Source organism: Narcine bancroftii, chromosome 1 (assembly GCF_036971445.1).
Source record: "Narcine bancroftii isolate sNarBan1 chromosome 1, sNarBan1.hap1, whole genome shotgun sequence".
NCBI classification, from domain to species: domain Eukaryota; kingdom Metazoa; phylum Chordata; class Chondrichthyes; order Torpediniformes; family Narcinidae; genus Narcine; species Narcine bancroftii.
The window spans coordinates 274,868,824-274,885,312 of NC_091469.1; the positions used below are offsets into that span (position 1 = coordinate 274,868,824).

At 37.9% G+C, this 16,489-nt stretch overlaps 1 protein-coding gene across 1 annotated transcript in view; it reads right to left on the minus strand.

The window, feature by feature from the left end:
* The window catches only part of LOC138744047 (serine/threonine-protein kinase BRSK2), a 783,696-nt gene that overhangs the window by 78,444 nt on the left and 688,763 nt on the right, over positions 1-16,489 (minus strand). Inside the window, exons 9-12 of the mRNA XM_069899549.1 lie at positions 12,568-12,599; positions 9,353-9,517; positions 4,498-4,595; positions 1,398-1,548 (exon numbers count right to left, since the gene is read on the minus strand). Of these exons, the coding sequence (XP_069755650.1) occupies positions 1,398-1,548; positions 4,498-4,595; positions 9,353-9,517; positions 12,568-12,599 (446 nt within the window). The remainder of the gene's footprint in view (positions 1-1,397; positions 1,549-4,497; positions 4,596-9,352; positions 9,518-12,567; positions 12,600-16,489) is intronic.

The window sequence follows — 16,489 nt, forward strand, 5'->3', positions numbered from 1 at the left end:
TTGCTTTCATTTTAAAATCACACTTAACAAACGACATCATCAGTTACAGCCACCATTGAGAAACAGTCCACTACAACATTAGCATTAGAATTTGGTGAAAATTACTTCCGAATAACATCGATTATTCTGTATTTTAACCGATGAACAATAGAGATAAGTTATAACATTCCAGGAGGAGGAAAAAAAAATAACATTAGCAGAGTCATACATGCAAAACACCAAGCAATTTTACACCTATCATGGTATCCAAGGAACATCTTGAAATAAACCACCAGAATGCCATGCAGCGATGAAAGGGAGTGGTGGGGGGTGGGGGGGAGTGGGGAACAGCAGAGATCAGGGCATCAAAGCAATTAGTAATTACTACCCAACAATATCCACTGGAAATGCTCAGGCTTTTCACAAATAAACAGAAATGAGATTTTGGGGAAGAATAAAAAAAGGGGGGGAGGTGAAAACTACCCAGAGGTTAATTAATACTGTGGATATAGTGTGCAACAGAGGAAGCTCTTGCCATTCAGATGTGGGATGGAAATCTCTAGGGAGTGGGAAGTGGGGGAGAGGAGAAGATATTTTGAGCTATTTCAACAATCATGTGCACTTAAGGGCATCTAAAGCAGCTACCCACAGTGAGGGAGAAATCATGTGAAACACTTTTACTACCTTTCTTCTTTGTTGATTCTGGGATTGGCATCTGTGATATCCAAGCTTTTACTGAACATACTTTTACTACAGTAGGGACAGTAAAACAAAAAAAACAACAAAATTACATTGGTAAAGAATTTAAACAGGGGCTATTTTAAAACTAGATATATATAAATATTTAAAAAAAGAAAACGTTTTATATCACTATTGAGAGCTAATGACATTAAAACAAACATCTTGAGCATTTCAGTATGTATATCCTTCAGGCCTTGCAGGATACTAAGATGAGTTCTAACTGATGGCTGCAGTGCACATTATTTCAGATATATAGCAGAAAAACAAAGGTGAATGTTGAATAAAGATTAATATTGAAAATGGTTCAAACATGTATATTTGGAAAAGAAAAAATGGATTTGAATGTGCAACATGAAGGACTATTGTGATATAAAAATGTGCAACTTCCCTTGATGCACCTGATTCCTTGCCATGCAAAGATCAGTCTGATCATTTTCAGGCAATCTTCAAAGTCACTACACTGCGTTCAGATTTGTTGCACATTCAAACAGTGTCACAAAGCAGAAGACTACAGGTTGAAAAGCAGTTCTAGGCCTTTGCTTTCCACTTCATCACTGAAGCTTTCCAATATTGGTGGAGTCAATGGAAGAACAATGTAAAAATAAGAAAAGACTAAGATCATTCCCTTGGTTAGTTTGAAATAGTGTTTCATGATTTGATACAATACGATGTTGTACCTCTGGCCATGCTGTGCCATCTCTATAGCACGTCGAGCTGGAACTGGAGAGCCTCCGTCAGTCACGCTCAGAACTTCCATCGATTTCCGTTCTGGTCGCCGCTTGCCATGCCGATTTAACATTGGTGAGTCTACTCTTTTTCTAGGTGGATCTTTCAAGACCCATGACAATTAAAAATTGGATATTAAAAAGATAATCATTATAATTATTTTGTGCATCTTAGATGATCTTTCCCAATAGAACATCAAACCTATTTAAACTGATTAAAAAATTGTCAAACACCCGGAAACATTGTGTTTGTATCCATTAAATACTGACCAGCACCAAACCAACACTTTAGTTTTACCTATTCCTTATTATAGTTTTAATCAGCCTCACTTTTAAATCTAAATGCAAGTCCTTTATTTTAAAGTGCTTTCAATACATTTTAATGAATTTTCAATGTTCAAGAAGGAGGAAGGATAGTTGAAAAGAGTAGGCGGTATTGAAGTTAAGCCCTTGATTACAAGAGGTATTGCTACCAATGGTACCAATTTAGGGTTGATCAGGGGGCTAGAATTGGTGCAGAATAGATATGTTGATGGGTATGAGCAATACAATTTTGAATAATTTCAAACTTATAGTGGGTCGAAAAAAGGATCCAGTCAAGTGATAAAAAAAAAAGAAAGAGCGATCAGAGCTTAAGCAGAGATAAGGATGGATTCAGGCAATGGAATAAAGGCAAACAAATGTCTCATAACTCATGCTGGAGACATCAAGAATAAAAAAAGATTTGGTTTTATTTCATTCAATTATTAGGGACAGAGATGATGTCAGTGATACACCAGGGAAAGAACAGAGTTCTTGTTGGAATTGAAAAGCAATGGCTTTTGTCTTCCCAATAATTAGATGAGAGGAAATTTCTACCCATCCAATATTGGATTTTGGATGACTGCAGTATGATGAAGAAATCCAGAAGTGTGAGATAGAAATGGGTGTTCTTGGGAGAGAGAAGCAATTCTCAGCAATTCTCTGGTTACATCTGGAGATATCCATCTATATCTATAAATAAATAAATAAATAGATAGATACATACATACATACATGCATACAATTTTATATATATATATATATATATCAGATGAAAAATGGTAGAGAAGTGCTGGGAATGATGGTGTGGTCAAACATATTAATGGCCGAAAACAGATCAAGAAGGATGGGGAGGGATAGATTAATCCTAAAATAACAAGGAGCATCAAAATGACATTGATTAGAGTGGTACTTGCCAGGTTTGGGAACCTTCTTGGCGAGAATCAGACAAAAAGTTCCAGGAAAGAAACAAATTAGGACATAAATTTAGAATGCTTCAACGCTATCATTTTGAAGTCAGGTGCGGTAGGAGCAGGGATCAGTATAGGCCAGCCGACGGCTACGGTGAATGAACAAGACTGGGAGTGAGTTACATAAAGAGCATAATCCCAAGGTTTGGAACACAAAACGTGACATGACAGAAACTTAGATGTGAGTGTCAGCTGTAGATATGCTGAAGATAGGTGAGGATACCAATGAAGAAGTGGGAAATGTTATTGATGGAATGAATACATGGGGAAGCTTTAGTTCTAATCAAACAACAATGCCAAGGCTACAAAATGTTGGTTCAGTTTCACGCAATATTTTCTAGCATGGGAATGGTTACCTGGGAAATAAATTTGTGGCCAAGACATTGACTTCAGTCTCTCCAAATGTAATTGGAAGAAACTTTTTCTCATGAATGCATAGTTTCAAAATCTGAGAACACAAGCAGATCCATGAGTCTTCATACTTGTTCTTTGCAGTTAAGCTGGAATTTCCAGCAAGTGTCTTGTGACGAAGAGTTGGGGATTATGTCTGCATCATTGAACTCATTTTTATTTAGCAATAGAAATCAGGATGCAGTTATGATCAGTGTCTATCCAATCTGACAGAGACGTTGCAAACTATGGTCCTCGGATTTCCGTGACCAGAGATGAATTCTTTTCTATGGGCAGTGACTTGGATTAAAGAAAGCAATAATTTTAAAATTTAAATTTAGACATGCAACACGGTAACAGGCCCTTCAGCCCGTGCCACCTAATTACTCTCAATTGACCTACAATCCCAGTACGCTTTTGAAGGGTGGAAGGAAACCGGAGCACCCAGGGGAAACCCAAGCAGACACAGGGAGAATGTACAAACTCCTTACTGACAGCACCGAATTTGAAACCCAGTGGCTTGAGATGTAACAGCATTGCGCTAACTGCTGTGCTAATCATGCCACCCTTTTAATGACGAGAGGGGAATTAAAGTTATTGCAGAGGGCATAACTTACCAGATTGGTGGCTGAAAAATATCAAGTTGAATTAAAGGTTGGAAACAAAAAATTTGGGGAATTTAAAAGTGTAGTGGTAAGAAATTTGAGAGTTTTTCTCCAGTGATGAATTGGAGGGTGAAGACTGAATTGAGAAGTTGATCATAGATAATTTCCTTCTTTCAATGTGAAGACATCTTTCATTGAATTGATTCTATTTCTGGAAAATATTCTAATGTTCTGGATTGTTTACATTTGTGTATGAGGAATATATAAAAAAAATCTATTTCACACTCTTTTCTGAAAAAAAAATCAGCTCTGTGGCCACAGAAACTTTTGGAATGAGCACGTATGGCTTCATGCATGAACCTGAACAGAGAATTTTTTACAGGTTTTCCAATTGTGGGGGCTCACACAGGCCTCAAAGATAAAACTAATTTTTATGCTCCTGGCACAAAAGGCAAAAAAAAACAGATCAATTCATGTTACTTTGCCATCATTCTGAATGTGATTAACAAGCTCAGCATGGATCCAAGGTCGAACCAGAAAACATAAATGTCTTTTCAGTGGCTTCACCCGAATTGAATAAGCACTCTCCCACTCAATGACTGAAGCAGCCATTAATATATTTCATTAAAGCATTGCCATACGGCAGTGAATCGAAAATATATGGATAATTTGGAATTCGAAACTCGGGATCTTGAAGTATTTTTGCATTAAGCAAACTCTGAATAGCCATATGAGGGTTCTCTGTACATCTCATTTATAAAATTTGAAGTTGCCCATGATTCTCACCTAAATCATTTTGAGGAGGCAAGTCTTCGTCTTCGTGGCTTGGATACCGCTCTTTTCGATCAAGAAGAAGAAAATATATCATTTTTTCTTGATTTTCTCTGTGAGTCAGAAAATAAATCAAATCAATGTACATTGGTGTTCTGGTAGAATTATGATACAACCTATCTGTATGCTAAGGCAAAGCATCTGAATGATGAGCTGTATATTGTCTTTATTATCTAGCCACACATACCTTATAATGCAAGACGCCTACACCCAGCTCTACTGCAGTTATAAACAAGCTATTTTAAAATGCTATAATTTTGAAGATGATAAAGTACGTTCAGTAAAGCTCAAGTTCTAATGTGTATCGTTTTATCTTTGAACAGTGACCTTCAGTTCTCAGTTCTTCATAACAGGAATCATCTTCTCGACATTCTCAGAATCTCATATGTTCCAATTAAGCGCCCTCTCATTCTTCTAAACTTCAGTAGGGACAACCCTTGGCTGCCCATTTTTTTTCCCTCATAAAGGGATGCACACTTTCCAGCTAGCAAGTAATGCTGATAGATCTGCTGTTTCCACCCACATCTTCTTTCTTTTTGCTTCTTTAACACCCATTTTGCCTTATTCAATCTCATCTGTTTTCCACTCCATCAAAAATCATCATGGTAATTCTTTCTTCCAATACCATCCCCAATTTATCTTTCTGTGCACTTCCTTATAAACTGTGAAATCTCTCCAAGTTCTGATGAAAAGTCATTAACCTGAAATATTGCTTCTTTGTTCATAATCTTTTATTATATATATTGATACAAAAACTGTAAGAACAAGAAAAAATATACTGTAGAGGTACAAAATAATTACAATGTATCCTGGAATAAAATAAAAACATTGTGACTAATAATAAACAAACAGACAGAATTCAATATTTTATCTCTTGTTCATGCAGAAAAAAAAAAGAAAAAAGACTATAACTAACTTATCCTAAATCTATAACTCTTAAAGTAAAACGAAAAAAGCCACTGGGACATCTTAAACCACCAAAAGGGTAAAAGTTACAGTACAATAGTGAATTGCCTTATATGTGTGAGCACTGCTGTCCGAAGAATTCAGTCACAAAGTTCGCAGACTGTACAACAGGCTTTAATCAGTTTAAGGTTGTACACACCAGGTCTCTGTACCTTTCTGACTCCACGTACCTGACTGACTTCCAAAGGGGACTGGATAAGGTTTGGGTCATCCATTGAGCATAACTGGGAGGGATAGAGTCCTTCCATCTTAGCAAAATAGTTCACAATCTTTTGAGTATTTCCAAAACCCATTTTACTTGTTTTAAATCAGAGGGTTTTTTTATGGGAGCATTAGGCAAGGAGGGTCAGGGAGGGTAAGGTGCAGGAGAAGATTTCCAGGGGACCTCTCTGTAGAAAGGTCATCAACTTGATACACTAACTCAGATTCTCTTTTCACAGATACTTCCAAATAGGTCAAGTATTTCCAGCATTTTCAGTTTTTATAGTGGATGATTTCAAGGTGACCACTCAAACTTCTTTACAGTGTGCCAGAGTAAACTTGTGTCAAGGTTCAAGAATGTGACTATGCACTTACCCTTTTCAATTCAGAATGACCTTCACACCTTGTCCCTCATTCCTTATTTCTGTTGGACTTCTAGCCTTAACCCTTCTATACTCACTTACTACTGGTTAAAATATGCATTCTGCCAAAATAGTTGTGCGCCAGGTTGTTGAGTCTCCGCCCATTGTACTTTTGTGCATTCCCACCCTCTCCAACACAAATAGCCCTTCTTCCCCAACTGAGTTAGAATTTGGAGCATTTAGAATAAACAACTAATTTGAAAGAACCAACTGATCCATTCCAAGCCAGCAAAAGGCCACTCAGTAGAAACGTGCGTCGTGTGTGTGTGTGTGTGTGTGTGTGTGTGTGTGTGTGTGTGTGTGTGTGTGTGTGTGTGTGTGTGTGTGTGTGTGTGTGTGTGTGTGTGCATACGAGTGAGAGAGAAAGGGAAAGAAAATATGTGTATACATTGCACACTGGCAGCACAGGCATGACGTCTTTTAGTTGGAAGAGGTCATCGGAGGAGTCTGTTGAAATTTTATAATGCAAGAAGGGTCCCCTGGAAATTGAAGGGTGAGCATTCTAAATCTCTTAAATCGACAGAACTGTTCCAATTCAATTATAGTCTGGTAATAATATCGGCCACTTTCTACTCATACTTCACAAATGACCAAGATTATATGAAATGCCATTGCTAAAATCACTATTATTCTTTCTTCCAATGGCCATATTTAAGATGAAAATAAAAAAAATCACACTGAGTGATAAAATAGCAATGGACTTTTAAAAAATGCACTGCCCAATCACACACTGTGAAATTTTAAACAGCGAAATAATGGGCCATTAAAAAGCACAGTAAAGAGCTGTGCTGCAGATTACGATGCTGGTTAGTAATTGCTGCACGCTTGAGAAGGCAAATGTGGGATGTCTGGAGAATGTGTTGTTCAAGTCTTTACCATTTGAATGGACCCATATTTATACTGAACTTACTCAGAATAAAATTCTACATTAAATGTCTGAAAGATTTTAATATTTTTCAATTCAGCATTCAGCTTCTCCTAAAATAAACAGAACAATCTTTTTAAAATGTGTGCTTCTTTGTTCACAAGGCAGAAGGATGGAATGATGCCAATATCACTGGAAAAATTAATATTTCACAACGCTTTGATGAGTGGGTGTCCTGAGTAATTCACAGGTTTATTAAGTAGTAGCAACAACATAGGTTTATGATTTTTAAAGTATTAATGTTGACTGTGCTGTGACAAATGATCATTAGATCACTCTAGGTTGTAAATATCTGACATTTGACAAGATATATATTTGTGTAGATTCATGCTTGTTGGAGGACAGCTGCTTACTGATTCAGGGGTAAATAGCACAATAGTGGGGATCTCCCAGTGGCCACCCATTTCAATTCCCCATCCCATTCTCTTGCTGACATGTCTGTCCACGGTCTCGTGGTCTGAGACCACGTGAAAGTTGGAGGAGCAACCCCTCATCATCCATCTGAGCACCCTCCAACCCGATGGAATTAACATTTCTGTTAAACTCCCCGTCTCCTTTCTTCTAGATCTGTCTCTCTTTCCCCTTTTCCCTCTGTCTCCTTTCACAGAGCCAAAATTAATTTTCACCTTACCTCTTATTATATCCAATTAACACTTTTTGTTTGTTGGTCTGGACTCCCATTCTTCCCCCTTTCTCTCCCAGTCTTTATTCAGATGCCTGTCTGCTTTTTGCTTATACAGTACAACTTTGATTATCCGAAATGGTCGGGACCGGGCCTATTTCGGATAAACGATATTTTCGGTGAATTGGTCATTTTTTAAAAACAGCCCAGAGCAAGGGCAAATCACTTGTATAAGTGCTTAAACCACAGCAAACAATAAGGGAAAGCTTTTAAAGCATAAAATAATGTTTAATTCTTACCAAAAAAAAACCTGAACAAAATAAAATAAATCCAACACCAAAAACTCAAAATTCTACTCATAAGTTTTTCTAAAATTCCAAAATTTGTATCAGTTTGGCTCTGAAAATATTTTTGGATAACTGAGGATTTCTGATTGTTTTGGCTATCCCGTTATCCAAAGGTTTTCGGAGGTGAAATTACATCATTTCATCTTTGAAATTTTTCAGATGAGGACTTCTGATTTTTCTGAAATCCTCAATTATCTGAAATTTTTTTTTGGAGCCGAACAGTTGTCACTTCCGGACCCAAAAAATTTGGATATCTGAGAATTTTGGATAATCCGATTTCAGATAATTGGAGTTGTACTGTACCTTGAAGAAGGGCTCAGATCTAAAACGTCGGTAGTATATCTTTACCTCCTATGGACGGTGGGAGACTGGCTGAGTTCCTCCAACATTTACTATGTGTTTGTTGCTGCTTATTGATAGTCATTTCATCATTGTCTTTTCAATGTAAAAATATAATTGAGGTTTATTTCTTTTCCTTAAATTGAATAATGTTGATGCTAGGATGGATCTGGTGTTTATTCTGTAAACTGTATATTCTGCCCATATTCCTGATATGAAGGAATCTAATTTGAAGACATGAACAGAAATGAGGTCGGCCTGGTGAGAACATGTGATCCGAATGTCATTCCTATATTATTCTCTGCACCCAATGAGACCACTTTAAAAAGCTTGCTTGTTAGCTTGCCTGTGTGGTAATGGCCAATTGACAATCTTGTGCCCATTTGCATTCATTCTATACCGATCACATTTTATTCTCCCCACATTCCCATTAACTGCCCCAGATTTATCATTCACCTGGGACATCTTACAATTAGCTTCTCAACCAGCACATCAATGGGATGTGCAAGGAAACTGGAGCACCAGAGAGAATGTGCAAACTCCAGCAGACAGCACTCAAGATCAGGACCGAACCTGATTCTCAGCAGCCATGAAGAAATAGCTCTACTGGCTATGATTCAATTACTCCAGCAAGCTTTTCAGTCAGCTTGGTCTGAGAAGTACCCTTTTAGTTTAGAGGAAATGTATGCCACCGTGTCTCTGTGGCATTCACAAGTTTCTTGCCTTGGGTTATTGCCCCTTATCAAGAAAATCAAGCTCTTTAATTCCATTCAGAATGTGATGGACTGATTACACATCTCAGCTGCCCCCCCTTCCATATCACACATCCGCATAGTACAACAGCTTGCCAGTATCCCCATAACTGGTAGCTGAATAAACAAACTTAATTCATAATAATATGGAAGATTTTATCAATAAATGCAAAGTGTTACAAATATAACATAAGAGCAATGGGTTAATACTGCCAAGAAAACAAAATAATACTTACTCTTCTGACACCAAATCTTGCATTAGCTTGTTTTTGTCTCTAAAACAACCCAATGAGTGCATGCTGTCCAGGACATCTGGATCAATGTCCTCCAGTGATGGAAGAGAACGGATCTGCACCTTTCTTGGAACAGGCTGCTCTGGTTTGGGTTCATTCTTACCTCCACTGTAAGAACATAAAAACCCAAAATTCCAACTCTATAAATTAAACTGCAACTTTTTAGCAAGTGGAATTAATTTCTTTGCATTGATATGTTCCTATTAACTTGTTTAAAGTAAAATCTTATTTACATTTATCTGCCAGGTAAAACTTACTTTTTTTTACAGCAAGGCACCAGCAAAGGGTCGCTAAATGATTAACTAAATTATTGTTCTTTGGGGTGCACACTTGAAACTGTCCAAAACAATCTCATTAGGGGCGATTAAAGGAGAACCCAACCTTCTTGTCCAAACCAGAGGTTGGCAAAACTGAGTCAGGCAATTGATTTGGGATAATGTTGTCTATCCCTTAAAATTAGTGACGGAAAAATTGTATTCTGCTTCATTTGAAGGAAAAAAATGTTTTCCAATTGCCTAGAATCGATTTAGGTTGTGAACTTGCACAATAAGCAAATGACAAATAGCTCAAGATTCAACTCATATTTGGAGATAATTTGTTCTACTCGTTGTGTCTGACGGTGCTCGGAGTCACTCCCACTTTGGAAATTAATAGCAATCATGGTTTCAGATAAGCACATACAAGTCCCTTCCTATTTCATGCAATATCTTCAGAATAGTATACAATCTGGTTCATTCAGGTTCCTGGTTTAAGAGAGTTAAAACATGTGTTTTGTTTGCGTTGGGTTCGAGTCTGGCCGAAACGGACCATGCAGTCCCAAAAATGAGCTCACATATTCTAACTTCCTGTGATATCTCAGAATAGCAAGGAATAAGGCAAAGTAGAGAAATTGATGAGCAACCCTGGGCCACTTTCAGATCCCCACACAGAACAGAGATCGAGTTCCTTGAGTTTTCACCTTTCATTCCACTAACCTCACAATCCAGCACAATCCTTTGTCGTTTCCACTACTTCCAACAGGATTATAGGCACATCATTCTTTCCCACTCATTTCTACCTTCTGCATGGACCTCTCTCCATGATTCCCTGGTCTGCTCACTCCTCCGCACCCACCTCTCCCTGACCTCTAGCACTTTACCCTGCAACTGCAGGAGATACAACAGTTGTTCTTACACCTCATCTCTCACCATGATTCACACACCAAAATAGACCTACCAGGTGAGACAAAGATTGTGGCCTTTTGTACCTTGGTAAAACCAAGTGAAGATGAGACAACCAGCTTATACAGCACATGTGATCTGTCCCCCGAGGCCATCCTGATCTACTGGTTTCATGCCATTTCAAATCCCTTTCCCATTTCTTCAACAACCTATCTATCCTTGGTCTTTTCCACTGCCAGGGTGAAATCCAATTCAAACTACAAGAACAAGATCTCAAATTCTTCCTGAGTAATTTACAAGCCATTAATAAAAACACTGAATTTTCCAATTCCAGCTAATCCCTATCATCTCTCTTCCCCCCACTCTCTGATCCATCTTCAACCCTCTCTATTTCCTTTCCTTTCCATACCTCCCCATCATCTATTTTCATCCCCCTCCCAATTCTATGCACCTACTATCTACACCAATGGTTCTCAACCTTTTTCTTTCCACTCACACACCATTTTAAGTATTCCCTATGCCATCAGTGCTCTGTGATTGGTAAGGGATTGCTTAAGGTGAGATGTGAATGAGAAGGGAAGGCCGAGAATCACTGCTCTAGACCCAAATTGTTACTGAAATATTTTGCTTGAGAAAAATTATCATTGGTCCATTTCCTTTGGAGTTCTGAAACCGAGCACATAACGAGTCAATTAGGTACGATTAAAACAGTGGGTTTCAAACTGTTTCTTTCTTTCCACTCACATACCACCTTAAGCAATCCCTTACTAATCACAGAGCACTTATAGCATAGGGAATACTTAAAGTGGTATGTGAGTGGAAAGAAAAAGGTTGAGAACCACTGCTCTACACATTCCACCCACTCCCCATTTTTTCCATCCATCCTTCATCTCTCCCCTAATGGATCCCTTTACTGATCAGATTCTAGGCCTTTAGGCCCTCACATTACCCTCTGGCAGCTCTCTCCATGTTTACCCTTCCATCCCCTCATCTGCTTCCAGCTCTCCCCATTACCCTTGTCTCTCAACTCTTCCCCTTTCCCCATCTGGATCCATCTGCCCATCATCCTTCACCCCTCCTTTCTCCACCTACCTCACCCCTCTTCCTCTCTTCTGGCCACACTCCACTTCATCCCCAGTTCTGATTCAAAGTCTTTATCCAAAATATCGAGAATTCCCTCCTCCAATCCCTACAGATGCTGCCCGACTAGCTGTGTCCTAGATTCCAGTATCAGCAGCCTCTTGCGTCACCACTTTTGTTTGATGTCTAGGTGCAAAGGCTCAGGAATTGTCAAAAACAATAGCAATGGATTGAGCAGAATGTTTCATCCATGAGATTAAGCTAAAAGCAAATTAAATAATATTTAAATTTGAGAGAGAAAACTCAGTAAAAAAAATTACAGCTAATTCACGGGGCAATTAATCTACACACCACATTTTCCATGGTCCTATCTCCTGAAGGCATCAGGCAAATGTTTGCATAAATGAGGAGCAGCAGGGTTTCCAACAATATCCAAGCACAGTCCAGCCCATTCCTCATTAGATGACTAGTAAACATTCTGGTATGGGTGACGGAAAACCACTAGCTTTTTTTTGGGATGAGAGCATGATCATTAAAATAAACACCTGTAACACTACTCATCTAAGACTGGCTGACAGAGTACTGACTTGGAATATATTCTGGGATCCTGATAGCCTGAAAAAACCTTGGTTTCATTTTGGGTTTTGGATTCTCTGCTAGGCTATTAGGAAAGTCATATTTTCTTATTTTAATGATTTTTCAAGCATCAAAATGCCCAAGAAAACTGAAAATCATAAAGAATGAAGTCCAAAGCCTGCCAAGTTATATTATTCCATTAGACTTTAATATACCAGTTATGTCACGGATGATTTGTGAGAGATTAGGAAAATCTAATAGGCTGTACTCGCCAGAAGGAAAAAAAGAGACAAAACAAATAAAGATGCTAATAAATGTAGCCAAACTAATAGTTGTACTTACATATACCAAGAATGTTTTTGGATCTGGTCTAGCTGTTAAGGAAAATAAATGGAGTAATATATTACTTAATGACATGGAGAACAAAGAATCACACTATATATAAATATTTAATAGGAAATTCTATCACAACATTGTACTGTAATATAATTTTCGTATCAAACTATTTTTCAAAACTCTATCTCTGACCTCTACAATTTGATTAGGTTTTCACTTGATGTGAAAAGTACAACAGGATATGCATTGTAAACTAATTTAAGAGATAGTATTCTTTGATTTGGAATTTTCCTGAATTGTTCTGTATTTAATACACTCATTTTATTGCTGGAGGCATCATATGTGATCTTCCTTCACTGCAGACACAATAGATGCTCAATCTTTTTCAATAATCTAAGGATTATATTTGCAATCTTTTATGTATAAATTGCACATTATTTCAATCCTTTCTTCCTGTCAATAAGAATCAGTTAAAACAAGTTGGGGTGGACATCTTATTTAAAATTACTTTTAAAGCTATATTTATTTTGAACAGGATAAATTATTATTTGGTGTTAACTGTTTATTTTAATAAAGGTTGATGCATTAATATCTGAATATAAACAGCGTTTCAAACATCCCTACTATTTGTATGGGACAGAGTGCACAGAACAAGACATGCATGGAGTCCCATTTTTTTCTGAACTATTGATAATTTCAACTAGCTCACCATATGAAAATGATCGCTGAACAGGAATTTGGAATAAGCTTTTGGCATTTATATTTTTTGGAAGCACTGTACAAAAGAGTTGTGGCAACCAAAAGCAGCTCTTTGATGTTATCACCTCACACTGGTTTAGAATATTGGGTCAGTTGGTCATGTATTTCTCCTACATTTCCCCTTAAGATTTTGGAAAGAGATTTTCCAAACTTTATTAGCAATTTTTAAGATTAACATAGAACCTTGTCCGCTAATTGCTTTGTATGGGTTTTCACGTGAACCAGATATACTTCTGTCTGCAACTCAGGAGAAAGGTTTAGCCTTTACCACGCTGATAGCCAGATGAGCAATTTTATTGAATTGGAAAGATGTCTCTTCACCCACCCATACACAGTGGTTACATGATGTAAGTGTGGATAAAATTAGATACGTTAAAGATAGAAATTTTCAATGTTTAAAGATGTGGGGTCCATTCATAGAACACCATCATGATTGGAAGAATTAAGAATTTTGAATGTTCTGGAGATTCTCTGTCCGACGTCTGGAGGTCGCTATCCGATCCATAAGTTCCTTTTTATTTTACAAAGTTACCTTGATTAGAGTGAGGGGATAGATTAGATTTAGATTTCAGGTTTTTTTCTTGTTTGTTTGTCTTTTTTTATCAATTTTTTATTTGGATTGATTTGGTAAATATAGGTCTAACTTGGTCATCATAGATTAATTCGTAACTTGTTTCATATGTGGATTAAGGAACTGTCTAATGTAGTACCATCCTTTATTTGTGCACTTGTATCTGGATAAGATAACTTGTTATGTGTTTTTTTTTCTTAATTTTTTTATGTGAGTTATATGTTAAACTCAATAAAAATATTTAAAAAAGAAAAAGAAAACAAGACTTTAGCCCATTAAATTGTATGTCCTGTGGTTGAAGTGATGCATACCTTACTTGGTTAAACACATTTTTATTGACAAAGAGTCATACGCTTTAACTGATATCAGTCAAACTCAAAAGATGAATGAATATAAATAATAATCGAAAAGTAAGCTTGCATTTATCATGGTAGCTTATCACATTTAACTGACATGTTTCAGAAGTGCTGTAAAGATTTTTCAAATTGATATTGCATCTATTTCTCTGCAATTTCATTGTATGAATAAAAAACCCTCAATAAGGGGGGCCTGACAAAATGCACATTGATATATTTTATTTTTTATGCTCCATTTATACGAAATAGCACAGAACAACGTAGCTTATTCATTACAATCTGCTGCTTGCTACATATGAATGATTTCCTCAAAGCAGTTCACTATTTAGATGTGATCTAACTGGTGAGCTTGGCAATTGGATACAAAATAGGCTTGGTGGTAGGAGTTAGTGAGTAGGAGTGGAGGTTGTTTTTCAGAATGGAAGTCTATGACCAGTGGTGTGCTGCAGGGATCAGTGCTGGATAGCCTGTTGTTTGTCATCTATATTAATGATTTGGATTGCAGTGTAAGCTCCATAATGAATAAATTTGAGGTTGGCACCACAATTGGGGGTATCGTGATCCATAAACAGTTGTGCAAGTTTACCATGGAGATGTTATGAATGCGATGGAAGATAACGACTACAATGCCCTTGCTGTCACTAAACAAGTAGTGCAGAGTAAACTAGTGGGCCAATAAGTGGGTGTCCCCTTGTCCTGATGGGATTCATCCCAGGGTAGTGTGAGAACTTACGGTAGAGGCTCTTGTGAAAATTTACCAAAATTCTCTGGACTCTGAACAGGTCCCAGAGAATTGGAAGGCTGAAAGTGCTGTGCTACTGTCCGAACAACAGTGATACAGCACGGTTAGCGTAATGCTATTACAGAGCCAGCCACCAGAGTTCGAATCCCACAATCTCTGTAAGGAGTTTGTACAATCTCCCTGCATCTGCATGGGTTTCCTCCAGGTGCTCTGGCTTCCTCCCACACTTCAAAATGTATGGGGCTGCAGTTAATTTGGGTGACATTGGGCAGCACAGATTTAAATGGCCAGAATTGCTTTCTTTTATGCCGTTAAAAAAAGGTCAAAAGAAAGGCAACTCTAGGCTGTGGCCACGAAGATGCTTGAAGAAATTGCAATATATTGGGATAGAAATTATTCCATCAGGCAGATCAAGTATGGATTCAGGAAGGGCAAGTTCTGTTTAACAAATTTACTAGGGTTCTTTGAGAATAGAACCAGAGCACAGAAACAGGTCCTTTAACTCTTCTATTATTATTCTACTACTCCCACTGACCTGCACCCAGTCCATATCCCTCCAATCCATGAACCTATACAAATTTTTCTTAAATGTTAAAATTGAGCCCGCATTCAGCTGGCAGCTCATTCCGTAATCCCACCACTCTCTATTTCCCCTAATGTTCCCTTTAACCTTCTCCCCTTTCACCATGTCCTCTGGTTTGTATCTCACTTAACCTTAGTGGAAAAAGCCTACTTGCGTTAAATCTATCTATACCCCTCAAAGCTTTGTATACCTCTATCAAATCTCCCCTCATTCTTCTATGCTTCAGCGTATAAAGTCCTAACCTGTTTAACCTTTCCCTGTAACTCAGTTCCTCAGGTCCTATTCTTCTTCTTTGGCTTGGCTTCGCGGACGAAGATTTATGGAGGGGGTAAATATCCACGTCAGCTGCAGGCTCGTTGGTGGCTGACAAGTCCGATGCAGGACAGGCAGACACGGTTGCAGGGGAAAATTGGTTGGTTGGGGTTGGGTGTTGGGTTTTTCCTCCTTTGCCTTTTGTCAGTGAGGTGGGCTCTGCGGTCTTCTTCAAAGGAGGTTGCTGCCCGCCAAACTGTGAGGCGCCAAGATGCACGGTTTGAGGCGATATCAGCCCACTGGCGGTGGTCAATGTGGCAGGCACCAAGAGATTTCTTTAGGCAGTCCTTGTACCTATTAAAATCCCAGTAAATCTTCTCTGCACTCTTTCAATCTTTTTAATATCTTTCTAAAATGGCACACAATAGTCCAAATTTGGCCTCACCAATATCTTTTTAAATATTTTATTTATAATTTTCCAAACTTAAACTCAGTTATCAACATTATCAGTGTCAATGTTAACAGTATCAGATTGACTACAATTTACAATGATCAGTTCTATACAAAGTTTCCTGCAGAGTTCAAGCTCTTTCAGTTAGTCGCACCAATGTCTTAAACAACTTTACCATAACATCCCAACTATAATGGTCAGAGTGGATAAGAGG